The 16,027-nt window shown below is 39.1% G+C and overlaps 1 protein-coding gene across 1 annotated transcript; it reads left to right on the top strand.

The window, feature by feature from the left end:
* Positions 1–13,522: 13,522 nt before the first annotated feature.
* On the top strand, positions 13,523–14,479 carry LOC133764500 (olfactory receptor 51Q1-like). The gene has a single exon (XM_062198175.1). The coding sequence runs from the start codon at positions 13,532–13,534 to the stop codon at positions 14,477–14,479; it is 948 nt and encodes a 315-aa protein (XP_062054159.1). The 5' UTR covers positions 13,523–13,531.
* The last annotated feature ends 1,548 nt before the right edge of the window (positions 14,480–16,027 follow it).

The following is a 16,027-nucleotide window of genomic DNA, read 5'->3' as shown; positions in this document are numbered from 1 at the left end:
CTTTCACACATGAAGCAAGAATTCAGGGAAAAAAAATATTTATGAAAACACAACATTCCCCAAAAGAGAAAAGCAACTGAGAGTTGGAAGATAACTTGAGAAATCTATGATGCATGAAATACTTCAGACATTCAACCATTATTCAATGGAATATAAATTTATTTCAAACCGTTACTCTGCCAAAAACTATTAGAGAAATATTTTTAAAAGACTTCAAAGAGCATCCAAGACAATAAAGTTGTGAAGACCAGGACTCCAAAAGAAGGGATTTCTAGAGAAGTAAGCCTGATGTTACCATTTTTCTTTTTTAATGAATTTATTGATTCAAAAGTAATAGTTGAAAAAATGAAAAGTCTCAAATGGCTGACATGCAAAGGGGATAATTGTCACAACCACTAAAATAAGTAGGGCAATCCACAATGACAGTGGTAGATTTTACTACACCTTTCCTGGTAACTAATATAAGAAAATAAGAAACAAAAATAAAAGATCACAAGGATTTTAAAAATTTGAAAACATTGTTAAAAATAACATTCTAATTAACAATTAAACCAAGTCAGCAACAATTGCACATGATACGTTTTTGTCAAATGCGTGGTGAACACCTTCCAAAATTGACAATTAGGATGTAATAGTGTTTTCTCTCTTTATCTGGATTGAGGGAAACTGAATGATTCATTTTGTGATAAATATTCAGCCCTATGTCTATAATGTGGGTACTTCTATTCATGAACATTATATGCCAATTATAATATGTGTTAACAATAATGCAATTTTTAATTTGCAGAGTGTACTAATTACCTACTTACATGGTAGGAGTGAATCTTGCCATCTAATTTATGTTTATTTTCATGGTGTCTTCAATTTGGGATCCCATAGACTATAACCCTCAATTACAGATGTCTCAAATTCATAAAACTTTCTGAGTTAGCAGAGCTGCATGGCTTCTTGCTCCCTTCTTTCTTTGTAATCAGCTGGGTTCTGTTTCTATAGTTCACAAAATCAGTTGCCAGATATCCACAAGATTTCATTTTTACTTTTTAAACATTATTTATTTGCTGATGCTTTCTTCCACTTGTATTTGTCACCATTAGTTTATATTTGTATCATTATTAATATCTGAAATATATTTATGTATGTAAACATGTTTAACTTATCTGATTTATATATTTTAGTTATGTGGTTTTCCCCCTCTTTTTCTGTGTTATATAACATTTAAAATAGTTTTTTTTTTGTTATTTCACTTGTTTGGGGGTTACAAACTATACTTTTTAAAAATATTTTCCCATTTATTTAAAGGCAGAGGTTCACTCCCCAAATAGCTGCAACAGCCAGAGTTGGGCTGATTTGAAGCCAAGAGCCAGGAGCTTCTTCTGGGTCTCCCATGCAGGTGCAGGGGCCCAAGCACTTGGGCCATCTTCCACTGCTTTCCCAGGCCATAGCAGAAAATTGGATCAGAAGTGCAGCAACCAGAACTGGAACCAGCGCCCATATGGGATGCTGGCACTGCAGATGGCAGCTTTACCCATTTCACCATGGGGCCAGCCCCTAAACTATACTCTTATTAGTAAAATTTTACCATACGTAGTTTACAAAGTTCAAAGTTATTCAAAATGTTTTTTATTTTCTTCAAATAATGCAAAAATTTAATGTGTATGAAATTATCATTTATTTCCTTCTCTTCTATTTTTCATATCAAAAATTACTAGCTTGTACCCACATTTTAATAAAATATTATTGTCAAGGTCAGACATTCATGTGATTCAAATTTCAAAATAGTTAAGGCATATATATTGAAAATATTCACTTTTAATCCATATTTCAACCATTCTGATTTCCTTCCCCAATGCAAAAAATATTTTCAACTTATTGTATTTGGTTTTAAAAATACCTTTATGTATAAACAAGTAATCATGTTTATTTATACTTTTTCATTGAATATTGTGTGCTATCCTCTGATTTTTGACATACACAGATGTCTTTAGATCATATATAATCAGTACATGTAATCATTTATCTTTACACCTACGTATTTCACTGCATGAATTCAGATACATTTTTTTAATTATCAAAATCTATTTACCAGTTTTCATTTGATGGACATCTGGTTTGTGTCCACTTCTTACTATTACAGATAACACTTAATAAAAATCTTATATATTTGTCAGTTTGCACACATGTAACTGCATTTCTAAACTAAATTTCTAAAGCAACACTAAACAACATGCACATTTATGAGATTGGCTGTAAGCCAACAAAACTATAAAAGGACACTGAATTTTGAATTTAATATAATTTTCATACGTCAAAAAATGTCATTTTATTTTGTTTGTTTCAATCACTTATAAATGTAAAAACAGGGGAGGGTGTTTGGCCTAGTGGTTGCGATGCTCACATCCTGTATCAGAGCGGGTGAGTTTGATGTTTGACTCCAGACCCCAGTTTCTGGGTAATGTGGGCTCTGAGAGGCAGCAGGTAATGGTTCACGTAGTTCTTTATCTGCCACTCAATTAGCAGATTGAATTCATAGCTCCCAGCTTCAGCCTAACCCATACTTAGGCATCGGGGGCTTGAACCAGAGGATGAGAGTTCTCTCTTTGACTCTCATTGACTCTCAAAAAAACAATAAAACCTTTAAAAAGTATTTTTAAGCAGCTGGTATTCTGGCCCAGTGGGTAAAACTGCAGCCTGTGATGCCAGCGTCCCATCTGGGCTCCCATCCATTTGTGTCCTGGTTGTTCCTTTTTTTTTTTTTTTTTTTTTTTGACAGACAGAGTGGACAGTGAGAGAGGGAGACAGAGAGAAAGGTCTTCCTTTACCGTTGGTTCACCCTCCAATGGCCGCCGCGGCCAGCGCATCGTGCTGATCCAAAGCCAGGAGCCAGGTGCTCCTCCTGGTCTCCCATAAGGGTGCAGGGCCCAAGCACTTGGGCCATCCTCCACTGCACTCCCTGGCCACAGCAGAGAGCTGGCCTGGAAGAGGGGCAACCGAGACAGAATCCAGTGCCCCTACCGGGACTAGAACCTGGTGTGCCGGGGCCGCAAGGCGGAGGATTAGCCTATTGAGCCACATCGCTGGCCTCCAGTTGTTCCATTTTCAATCCAACTCCCTGCTAATGCACTTGGGAAAGTGGTGGGAGACGGTCCAAGTGCTTGGGCCTCTGCATCCACATGGGAGACCTGGGAGAAGCTCCTGGCTCCTGGCTCCTGGCTTCAGTCTGATCCAGCCCCTGCTATTGCAACTATCTGGGGAATGAATCAGCAGATGGAAGATTCTCTCTGTCTCTCTCGCTCTGTCTCTCCTTCTGTCTCTCTGTAACTCTGACTTTCAAAATAAGTAAGTCTTTAAAAAGCTTTTTGACAGATATACAAAAGTATATGTATTATGGGATATTATGTGTCATTTTGGTACATGTACACATTGTATAATGTGCAATCAAGGTAAGTATATTTATCTCTTCTAATACTTATCATTTATTTATGTTGTAACCATCCAAAATCCAATCTTCTGTGTTTTTTAAGGAGAAGTATACAGTTCATTAACATCATCTATAGTCATCCCACTGCACAATAAAATGCCAGATTTCCTTATTCTCACCTAGTTAAAATCTGGTACTTGTCAATCAACATTTTCCTTTCCTTCCCTCCCTAGCCTCTGATAACCACTCTTAAGTTAAACCTGAATCAGTGATTTTTTTCTCAGTAATGTGAAAACAAATTTCCAGTCCTTGCCAATGCCATTTATCTAAAGGAATGCATTCAACCCTTTCTTGCAAGGCACACTTCTTGAACATTACCTTTGCTCATGTCCCCTAGAGTTAACTCATCCCTACTAGAGAGGTTCTCAGAATTGATTTTCAAGAAAACCAACTTTCTATGCAGAACCAAGGCACATTCTCTCTAGGCTTTGCATCAGGACTTCACCAGGGCTTCCTATTTCCTGTAACAGTGCAGATGCCTCTCCTAAAAACTGGCTGCTTTCCTGGTTCTCTCCCCGCGGGCCTCAGTTCCCAGAGCACAACCTTCATATTCCCCTAAGATCCTTCTAGAGGTTTCTTACCCCTCCCCTTCTGCACTCTAGTCTCAGCTCTTCAGGAGCATTTAATCCCACCAACCACAGAGCATGGTACAGATGCTAACGGGAGCATTGCAGGAATGCAGAGAACACACAGGTGAGCCTGGAATGCTCAATGGGTGGTCGAAGTAAGAGGAGGGTGTACCTGGTGACTGAGAACAGGAGACGCTCCCCTAGAGACAGGGGAAAAGTGTAGCAAACTCATTTCAGAGACACAGAGAGGAGTGGGGACTGCGGTGAAACCTATAGAGATCTATCACTGTGCCCCTCCTATGTGCAAAGAGTAGCCTTGGGTCCATTATTCACTTTTTTTTACCCAATCTGTAGCTGTCACAGTCAAAGTGTTATTGTGCATGCCTCCAGCACAAATTTTTTAACTCTGCCCTCCCTAAAAATTAGACTTTACCAGTGGTGTTCCCTGTTGTTCTTATTTTTATCTGTCTGCCTTCTTTCCCTGCAATTGACTTATTGAATGTCTCAGAAAGAAGTGAGTTCAAGGGACACGTGAAGATGTGAGTGTAGGAACAGAACAGAAGCCAGGATGAACCTTCTTGGGGCTTGCAAATTATAAGGTTAAGGTTCTGTGAGGTTAGAAGCCAATGTGAAAGTAAATACATAATTTTCTCAATGTTTTTCCAGTCATAATTCAGACTTTACCACTCAAGGACAAGTCTAAGAAATAAAAAAGTGAGGTTGGATGAAATATAAAAATCTAAACTACCCTGCACCACGGCCACCTAGCAGAGTCCCCAAGAATTTTATCTATTCAAAGAGTCACTTGAGAGGCTAGAAAACAAACGTTGTTTGCAGCAGAGTAAAATTATTAATAACTTTTTACTGATATCAAGAAATTTCCAACTTCCTTCCCTCCCTCCTTTTCATCACATATCTATTGGCTTTAGGTATGTCCCTCTGGGGTAAAAAATATCAAGTGTAACTCCTGGATTCTCTACTTTCTGGTAGACTTTGAGATGATGTGTGTTGTGTCCTTGCTTCACCCTGACCTGGGCACCTGAATGCTCATGCATTCACGTGTGGTCAGAAACATACACATTCTCACACTTTTCATCTGCTTGGCTTCTCAACTCTATCTTGTTTTGTGCCTGCCACAGCCTGTCTCTCCCAGACTCACTCCTTTTGATGGCTCTGCTATTATCCTCCAGAGCCCTTTTTCAGTTCTCACCACCAGTTTTCACTATCCTTGCAATCAGGCCCAACCATCAAAAATACAGAGGGTGTCATTTCCTTCACATGTCATCTACTGTCATCAAATACGCTCATTGTCTGCCATAGCCTCTTTTCCACCCTCTCTAAAATTTCTACCCATTCTGCAAACAGCTGATAGTCCACTTCATCTGTCAAGACTGTCCTGGATTTAAAAAAAAAATCACTGCTTCATCAGTATTACACATCCCTCATTGTATAAAATGATAGCCATCAGTTATGCAGTTATGCAATAAGTTAAATGAGTGAAAGCAGCTAAACATCTAGAAACTGTGTGAGGCACAGCTTAAGTTCTCTCCAAACCTTGTTGCTGAAATCATTGTTTTGTCCTCAACTTTGGCATCCACAGAAATAAGCACACCACATCATCTGTCTCGGTTTTACTCAATTACAACACTAGAAGAGATTTTGATTGTGGAGAACAATATTGAAGCTTAAAATAAGTGCAATTGTCCTGCCACATCCATGGAGGATTGCTTCTAGCACCCTCTGCAGACACCAAAGTCTGTGAACTCTCAATCGCTTATGTAAAATGGTATAGTATTTTGAGTGCACATCCTCCTACATATTTTAAATCATCTCTAGATTATTTATACAGTGTAATACAATGTAAGTGTTTATATTTACTTGTATATAAATAGCTGTTATACTTTATTGATTATGAAATAATTTTCAGTGAAAAAAATTCTATATGTTCAGTGCATACCAAACTGTAGATCTAATTACACAGTGCACATCAGCAACAAATATTTTGATTTTTTTTTAAGATTTTATTTATTTATTTGAAAGTTAGAGTTACAGAGAGAGAAGGAGAGGCAGAGAAAGAGAGGCCTTCCATCTGATGGTTCACTCCCCAGTTGGCCGCAACGGCCAGAGCTGCACTGATCCAAAGCCAGGAGCCAGGAGCTTCTTTCAGGTCTCCCATGCAGTTACAGGGGACCGAGGAGTTGGGTCATCTTCTACTGCTTTCCCAGGCCATAGCAGAGAGCTGGATGGGAAGTGGAGCATCTGGGACTTGAACTGGTGCCCATATGGGATGCTGGCACTGCAGGCAGTGGCTTCACCCACTACACCACAGCACCCACACACCCCCAATATTTTCTAACTGGTTGGTTGAATCCATGAAGGTGGAACCCATACATACAGATGGTCAACAATATCTGGGCATCTCACAGATAGATATATCTTGTCCCTCAAGAATCCTCTGAAAATTATAGTTTACTCTTAGCTTTGTTAGTTTGTAAGTTGATTCTTTCACAATCATACATACACACACACACACACATCACTATTAATATATACACTAACCAAATTAAAATAAACTGAAATACAAAAACAGAGGGAAATACCACATACATGAAGAAATATATGTTAGTATCTAGAAAAAATTAAGGTATATGTTCAAATTGTGTGACTGGGTCAAAGCCGGAATGCAGTCAATCATTAAATGTTGACTAGTACCAACATACGTAGGTATTTTTGTTTTTATTTTTCTAATTAAAAAAAAAACTTGTCATATTCTGGTTTTATGAAAAGGTTCTAACTTGCATCGAGGTTGGATGGGATTTTCTTTCCTTTATTTCACGTCTTCAAACAAATAACTGTCTCTGATGAACATTTTCATTATTGAGAATATTTTATACATTTCTAATGCTTCAGGTATTTAATGAAGGACCAGTTAGCTCAGTCCTAAGAGATTTTAAAAACTCCTCCTTTTTTTGTTGCTTAAGCCTAAATAATGTCCCATTTCCTATTATTTATTATTTTATTGGTGACCTCTTTCTGGCCCTTAAATTTCTCCACAGTTTTGACTTATTACATTTCATTTCTAAACATTTATCTGTAGTCCTTTCTTTTTTTAAAAAAAAATTATTTAATTGAAAGAGTTACAGAGAGAGAGAGAGAGAGAGATCTAACATCTGCTGATTCACTCCTCAAATGGCCACAATGGTCAGAGCCCTGCAAAACCAAATCCAGGAGCCTGGAGTTTCATCTGGGTCTCCCATATGGATGGCAGGGACCCACACATATAAGCCATAGTCCACTGTTTTCCCAGGACATTAGCAAGGTATTGAAATGGAAGGGGAGCAGACTGGACACAAACCTTTGCGCATATGGGATGCTGGAATCACAAGTGGCGACTTTCCCAGCTAATCCACAATTCTGGCCATTGTTTTTCTTTTTCTTAATCAAATTTGCTAGAGGATTTGAAATTACAATGGCCATTTCAAAGAAATAATACTTGAATTTTTAATTATTTTAATTATTCTAATTAAATATATCCATTTTATATTTATACTGTTTTTTCCATTTCCTTTAATTTTATTTCATTTTTCTTTCCAAACACTGGAATTTAATGATTTTCTAGCAATTCTTAGTTTAGCATTATGGACACATTAGGGAGTCTGTGGTTAGACTTCAAAGACTCTGAGAATCCATTAAGTATTGTATATTTCCTGATAAGAACATTCTCAGCTATCATCATTGGAATATTCCAAAAACTAGTACACATTCATTTAGTCATCATATTCATTATTTTATGAATAATAATATTTTAGCATAGCAGTTAGACTGAAAATATCTATCACAAAAATTAGCATGTATCATATAAAAGACTCATTACCATTTTGTTAAAAAATACAAAAAAAGAAACTCCCTTAAGAATATCATAAAAGAAGATATAACTTGCTAACATGCATATGGAAAAATATCCAACTAAACTATAAGGATATTAATTTTAAAATTAATAATAATCTATTTTATTGCATATAAGATTCTTTAACATGTTCTTGAGTACTTAATAAATAAAAATGTATGCCTATTTTGTGGGAGTCAAGGTATGTTGGCTTATTTAAAAGTATCATGGAATTTTATTATTTACAGAGTTTGTGTTATTAATCCAATTAAGGCACAGATTGTTGACTTTTTTTTAAGATTTTGGGGGAGTGGGGCTGCGCTGTGGTGCAGCACATAAAGCTGCTGCCTGCAGTGCCGGCACTGCCTATGGGCACCAGTTTGAGTCCCAGCTGCTCCACTTCCGATCCAGTTCTCTGCTGTGGCCTTGGAAAGCAGTGGAAGATGGCCCGAGTTCTTGGGCCTCTGCACCTGTGTGTGGAAGAAACTCCTAGATCCTGGCTTCAGATCAGCACAGCTCAGACCACTGCAGCCAATTGGGGAGTGAGCCAGCAGATGGAAGATCTCTCTCTCTCACTCTGTCTCTCCTTCTCTCTCTGTGTAACTCTGCCTTTCAAATAAATATATTTTTTTTATTTATTTGAAAGGCAAAGATATGGAGAGAAAGAGAGAGGATCTTCCATTTGCTGATTTATTCTCCAAAGGGGCTGGGTGAGACCAAAGCAAGGAGCCTGGAGCTCCTTCCAGGTCGCCCACCTGAGTGTAGGAGTCCAAGGACTTAGACCATCTTCCATTGTTTTCCGAGACACACTAGCAGGAAGTTTTATCAGAAGTGGAACAGCTGGACCTCGAACCAGTGCCCATCTGGGATCCAGGCATCACAGACAGAGGCTTAACCTAATATGCCACAATGCTGACTCCAACTTTTTTGTTTAAGTAAGAAATTGTGCAGTCATGGGTTTTTATATCGCCCTGCTTGAAGAGAAGAGCTGTGTCAATAATCCACTTTTGGCCGGCGCCACGGCTCACTAGGCTAATCCTCCACCTGCGGCGCTGGCACACCGGGGTTCTAGTCCTGGTCGGGGCGCCGGATTCTGTCCCGGTTGCCCCTCTTCCAGGCCAGCTCTCTGCTGTGGCCCGGGAGTGCTTGGGCCCTGCACCCGCGTGGGAGACCAGGAGAAGCACCTGGCTCCTGGCTTCGGATCAGCGTGGTGAGCCGGCCGCAGCAGCCATTGGAGGGTGAACCAACGGAAAAAGGAAGACCTTTCTCTCTGTCTCTCTCTCTCTCACTGTCCACTCTGCCTGTCAAAAAAAAAATAATAATAATCCACTTTTGACTTTACAAGGAAAATCAGCATGCCCTGATACCATCCAGAACACAAGAGTGTCAGGGTGACTAACCCACTGGGCTTCCTTGGGCTGAGAATTTTCTCAAGATGTGGAACTTCCTGTGCTAAAACCGATGAAGTCATGAGCAAACAGGAAAGAGTTTGTGCAAGTATTAACCAGGAAAGCAAATTCTTAAGACAATAATCACAATTATAGATGTTTTAGGTGTCAGGGATTACTTTTGTAGGACATGGCAACTATCTTTGAAGTCCAGTTTTACAAGATTAATTTGTTAGTAATTGCATTTTTAAGTTCAGTACTACCTCATAAAACTAAATATAGTTTTCTGCAATGATAGATGAAGAGACAATAATATTTTCTTTGTATTATTTTTATTTTCTTAGAAATTCAAATGAGCTTTAGTTTCAAGATAAAGTAAACATTAGTGGAATTTCCGTATTGTTTTCCATAATAGCTGTACTCATTTTCACTCCTACCTAGATTGAATGAGTTTATTTATCTGGATATCTGCCAGCATTTGTTGTTTTTGTCTTTTTTATAATATCTGTTCTAACTGGAGTGAAGTGATAGCTCATTATGATTTTGATTTGCATTTCCCTGATGGTTAGGAGTGGTGTTTTTTTTCTTTTTTCATTTTTTAAGATTTATTTATTTATTTGAAATGCAGAGTTAGAGGGAGAGAGAGAGAGGGAGAGAGAGAGAGAGAGAGAGAGAGAGGGAGAGGGAGAGAGAGAGAGAGAGAGAGAGAGAGAGAGAGAGAGATACAGAGATCTTCCATTTGCTGGTTCACTCTCCAAATGGCCAAAATGGTCAGGGCTGGGCCAGACCAACGCCAGGAGGTTCATCTGGGTCCCTCACGTAGGTACAGGAGTCCAGGCACTTGACTGTCTTCCATTTCTTTCCCAGATGCATTAACAATGAACTGGATTGCAAGTGGAGCAGCCAGGACTTGAACCAGTGTCCATATGGGATGCTAGTTTCACAAGAGTTAGTTTTACTGACTAAGCCACATGGCCAACCCCATAGTAAGCATTTTTCATGCATCTATTGGCCATTTGCATATCATCTTTCAGGAATGTCCACCTAGCTTTTGTCCACTTTTAAGTCAGATTATTTGTGCTTTTTTTTTTTTTTTGCTTATTGAACTTGCTTTAGTTTCTTATACTTTCTGAATTTTTTGTTGCTTATTTTTATTTTTATAAAGAGAGCACATTTCATGTATTTAATAGATGCAATTTTAAGAAGATAGCCATACTTTGCTCCATCTTTTTTTCCCTCCCTCAAGTCCCTGCCATCCTTTCTATTTTTCTCTAATTTTTGCAAAAACAGAATTTCAATTTACTTGGTAATCACAGGCTTGATGCACCACTAACCATAACATTCAACAAGTAAAAAGTAGATAGACCACTGCTCCACAGGAGTATAGACAAGGATTCAATTTTAAAAGATATTAATTTTTATATTGTTAGTCATCTTACTTTTCAATCATTTTAAATTTAACTCTTAAATTTTGTCTTTTTATTTTTAAAATATTGCAAATTACACAAAGAGTTCAATGAGTTCACCTAGATTTGGTGTTTAACATTTTACCATATGTACTTCATAGTTAAACATTATGTAAACACATGCCATTTTATTTTTTTAAATAGATGTATTCATCCCATAGGGGGCAGCATAGTCAACTTTTCATCTTAACTTCTTAGATTTAATTTGGCTTCTCTCTCTCTCTCTCTCTCTCCTCTCTTCCCCCGAAATATTTATTTTTATTTATTTATTTTTATTTACTGTTTGAAAGGTACAATTACGAAGAGAAAGAGAGAGAGGGAGAGAGAGAGAGAGAGATCTTCCATTCGCTGGTTCACTCCTCAAATGGTCACAATGGCTGGAGCTGGGTTCACATGAAGCCAGAAGCCTCTTCTGGGTCTCCCACATGTGTGCAGGGACTTTCGGCTATCCTCCACTGCTTTTCCAGGCACACTAGCAGGAAACTGTATCAGAAGTGGAGAAGCCAAGGCTGATGCTCATCTGGGATGCCGGCACCACAGACAGCAGCTTTACCTGCTACACCACAGCTTCAGCCACCGCCACCACCACCACCCCGCCCAATTTGGCTTCTGTTTTCATTATTCTGTTGAAATGTCTTTCCAAAATGTTTATGCGAGCATTCATGTCACTGAACTGAATAGGTGCTTTTTAGGATCCTTTTCCATGACTGTCAGAGCAGCATTAAGTCATGGGCCCTTTAGTCTCTGATTTTGATTTTGATTTCTGCTGTTTCTCTGATTTTGACTTAGTTTTCCTCCCTCCTCTCTCCATAGTACTTTACGGTATTCACTGTATTGTCTTCCACATCTCCTGAACTGCTGAATTTTACTCTTCCTTAGAGACCTGTCTTAGGCCTCTTTCCTTTCTCATCCTGAATTTTTGCCTAAGTTATCACATCCTAGGTTCTCAACAACCATCAGTACGTCAAAGATACACATAATTCCTAATTAGCTTCTTTGTCCTCTTGGACCTTATAAGCATTTTTTTTTTGACAGGCAGAGTGGACAGTGAGAGAGAGACAGAGAGAAAGGTCTTCCTTTTTGCCGTTGGTTCACCCTCCAATGGCTGCCGTGGTAGCGCGCTGCAGCTGGCGCACCGCGCTGATCCGATGTCAGGAACCAGGTGCTTATCCTGGTCTCCCATGCGGGTGCAGGGCCCAAGGACTTGGGCCATCCTCCACTGCACTCCTGGGCCACAGCAGAGAGCTGGCCTGGAAGAGGGGCAACCGGGACAGGATCGGTGCCCCGACCGGGACTAGAACCCGGTGTGCCGGCACTGCAAGGCGGAGGATTAGCCTAGTGAGCCGCAGCGCCGGCCCCTTATAAGCATTTTCTTAATCATTATTTGTCTTAGGCAGCTCCCATGAAGGTTAAACTCAACATACACAAACCAAACCTGTGATATTTCCCCCAGTGGTTCCTTATCTAGCACTCTGTATGAAATCAATAGTCACTATAATGCATGTAGTTGCTCAAATAAGAAATTGAGCATCATCGTATACTTCCCCCCCTTTGATACTATTTCCATTCAACAGTCAACCATTTGTTATTTTCTGTGATGTCAAGTAGAATGTGGACTAAGGTAATGCTTTGGGTTTGGTTATTAAAAGTTATTTGAATATTAATGAAATTGGTTTCAGTTAGTAAATGCATATATATAAGTACATATCTGTATATACACATATACAAGAGTCAGGGCATGTATTACAAGTCATTTGCAAGAAACATAAAGCTAAATTGTAGTGCACAGTAGAGAGTTTGAAATTTGAAAACTAACAAACTCAAACTGATAGAATAAAAAAGGGAGAGAACAATCCAACATGGGAAGCAGGATACACAGCAGACTCACAGAATGGCAGATGTCCTAAACAGCACTCTGGCCTCAGAATCAGCCCTTAAGGCATTCGGATCCAGCTGAAAAGCCCATGAGAATATTTCAGACATGGAAAGCCAAGACACTCTGGCAGAAAAAAAAAAAATGACCTAAATGAAAGATCTCTGCGAGTGAGATCCCAGTGGAAATGAAAGGAGGTACCTTTCTCTGAAGGGAGGAGAGAACTTCCACTTTGACTATGACCTTGTCTAAATATGATCAGAGTCAGTGAACTCAAAAGGCCTCCATAGCCTTGGCAACTCATGACAAGAGCCTAAGGTGATTACTGATGCCATAAACAAGAGTGTCAATTTGTTAAGTCAACAACAGGAGTCACTGTGCACTTACTCCTCATGTAGGATCTCTGTCCTTAATGTGCTGTACATTGTGATTTAATGGTATAGCTAGTACTCAAACAGTATTTTACACTTTGTGTTTCTGTGTGGGTACAAACTGTTGAAAGCTTTACTTAATATATGCTAAATTGATCTTCTGTATATAAAGAGAATTGAAAATGAATCTTGATGTGAATAGAAGGGGAGAGGGAGCAGGAGAGGGGAGGGTTGTGGGTGGCAGGGAAGTTATGGCAGGGGGAGCCATTGTAATCCATAAGCTGTACTTTGGAAATTTATATTCATTTAATAAAAGTTAAAAAAAAAAGAAAGATAAACTCATAGTTACTAGGTGTCTGGCTAGTATGTTGCTCAGTGGAGTTAGGTCAACCCAAACACATTTTGTGTCCTGGACTGACTAGATAACGACCCTGTGGCAGTAGCATACTGATGAAATTCTTAATACAGAGCACGCAGATTCTGGTTTGCATTCACCAAGTATGTCTGAAGTGACTAACACCACTCAAGATCCCTTCTACTTCATCCTCACGGGCATCCCTGGATTTGAGGACTCCCACATCTGGATCTCCATCCCCTTCTTCTGTCTCTACACTGTCTCCATCGTGGGCAACACCACCATCCTCACAGCCATCCACACACCACCAGGCCTCCACCAGCCCATGTACCTGTTTCTCTCAATGTTGGCAGTGACTGACCTGGGCCTCACCCTCACCACCCTGCCCACGGTCATGCAGCTCTTCTGGTTCAACATTCAAAAAATTAGCTTTGAAGCCTGCTTTGCCCAGTTCTTCTTCCTCCATGGATTCTCCTTCATGGAATCATCTGTCCTGTTGGCCATGTCCTTTGATCGCTATGTGGCTATCTGCCGTCCCCTGCATTATGCTACCATCCTCACCAATGAAGTCATTGGTAGAATTGGGCTTGCCATCACTTGCCGCTGTGTCCTGGCTGTTCTTCCCTCCCTTTTTCTACTCAAGCGCCTGCCCTTCTGCCACTCCCACCTTCTGTCTCACTCCTATTGCCTCCACCAGGATATGATTCGCCTGGTCTGTGCTGACATCCGGGTCAACAGCTGGTACGGATTTGGTCTGGTCCTGCTCATTATTGTCATGGACCCTCTGCTAATTGTAATCTCCTATACACTCATCTTGAAAAATATCCTGAGCACAGCCACCTGGACTGAAAGATTCCGTGCCCTCAATAACTGTCTGTCCCACATTCTGGCTGTTCTGATCCTCTATGTCCCCATGGTTGGTGTATCAATGACTCATCGTTTTGCCAAACATGCCTCTCCACTGGTCCATGTCATCATGGCCAACGTCTACCTGTTGGCACCTCCCGTGATGAACCCTATCATTTACAGTGCAAAGACTAAGCAGATCCACCAGCGGATTACCCACCTCCTGCTCAAGGGAAAAGCACACTAAAGACTGAAATTTAGCTTTGCAGCAGTAATTTTATTTAAGTAACATGAATTCATGAATACAGACTGCTACCATCATTACCAAGTAGCAAAATGGGGAAAGAAATAGGTACTGTGTGAGAAGTCTCTGCTATAGATAAAGAGACCTCATCCGTCCTTGACTGGCAATTAGAAGTACAAAGATAAAAAAACAAAACAAACAAACAAACAAAAAAAAACCCTGAACTTTCTCTTCGTTAACAATTTGAGTTTGTGAAGAAAAACATTTAGAAATATAATTCAAAACACAATTCCTGTTCTTTGTTCTTTACAGTGTTCTTAAACATGTGATAAAATCAAAGATTCTGCATTTTAAACTCAAAATTCTGTTAAACATATGAAAATGCTTACTGAAATAACATTCTTGTGTACTTACAATTAACCCCTAAAGTAAATGTTAGCACTTAATTAAGCATGGATACTCATGTCATATCAATCTGTAGTAATGAAAGACAACCTTCACAAGCTAGGAGGCAAAGCTGAAGAAAATCTATTACGGGATATTGGTGCTACATGGAAAGAAAACGGAACACTAAATCTCAAAAACCCAAATGGAAGTAGCCTGGAAAACTGTAGAACTAATTTTCAAGGCAGAATTCTCTTAAACTCAGTGGTGGGACCAAGGATTCATAGATGAAAAGTACTGCTGAAAGAAGACAGTAGATCTAGGTGGGAATTATTAGACAGACACCTCTGGTCGACTTGCATACAAAGAGAGTGAATACTAAATGTGAATGTAAGGAAACAATTGAGAATTGCTAAAATTTAAACATGTCTCCTAAGCTAGCTTAAATTGTGCTCCCATTGTATGAGTACCTTTGATTTGTTATCATAATTTGTTAAAATGAACTGAGAGTGTTTACCTTTTTGAGGAACAGTTTCTTCATCTATAAAAAAATTGCAGTTATACCTTAATAACTGTTTTAATTAATATTGAATAGAAAACATTTGTTAGCTGCCTTAAATTTTCAGGAATTCTTTCTATGTAAATTATTTAAAAAGCACTATATAGATTGAAGTTTCTCTTAAAAGGGGTTATTGTCTTCCCTTCACTAATCCCATTCGGTAATATTTTCCATCTTTATCCACATGCTTGGCTGTGTGTGTGTGTGTGTCTGTGTCTTGGGATTATTCACTAACCATCTGGGATATTTGAGATACCTCCTAGGCTATACTTCTCAACTCCCACCTTTCAAACACCATAAACAAGATTTTTAACATAATTGTCAATAATAGGAATAATCTAGTAGTAAAGACATTTGAGGTATCAGAACTGAATATAGATTAAGAGCTATTCTAGGAACATTTTAAATTTTTTTTCAATTTTTATTTATTTATACAAAAAGCATAAAAGAAGAATAGGTAAGAGAGAGAGAGAGAGAGCAAGAGATCTTCCATCTGCTGGTTCACTCCCCAAATGCCCACAATAGTTGGAATCAAGTCAGTCAGAAGCAAAGAGTCAGGAACTCCATCCAGGTCTCTTGGGTCTTGGGAGGGACCCAAGCATTTGAGT

This window comes from Lepus europaeus, chromosome 7 (assembly GCF_033115175.1).
Source record: "Lepus europaeus isolate LE1 chromosome 7, mLepTim1.pri, whole genome shotgun sequence".
NCBI lineage: Eukaryota > Metazoa > Chordata > Mammalia > Lagomorpha > Leporidae > Lepus > Lepus europaeus.
Note: the sequence above shows the minus strand (reverse complement) of the source record. Positions and strands in the feature narration are given on the sequence as shown.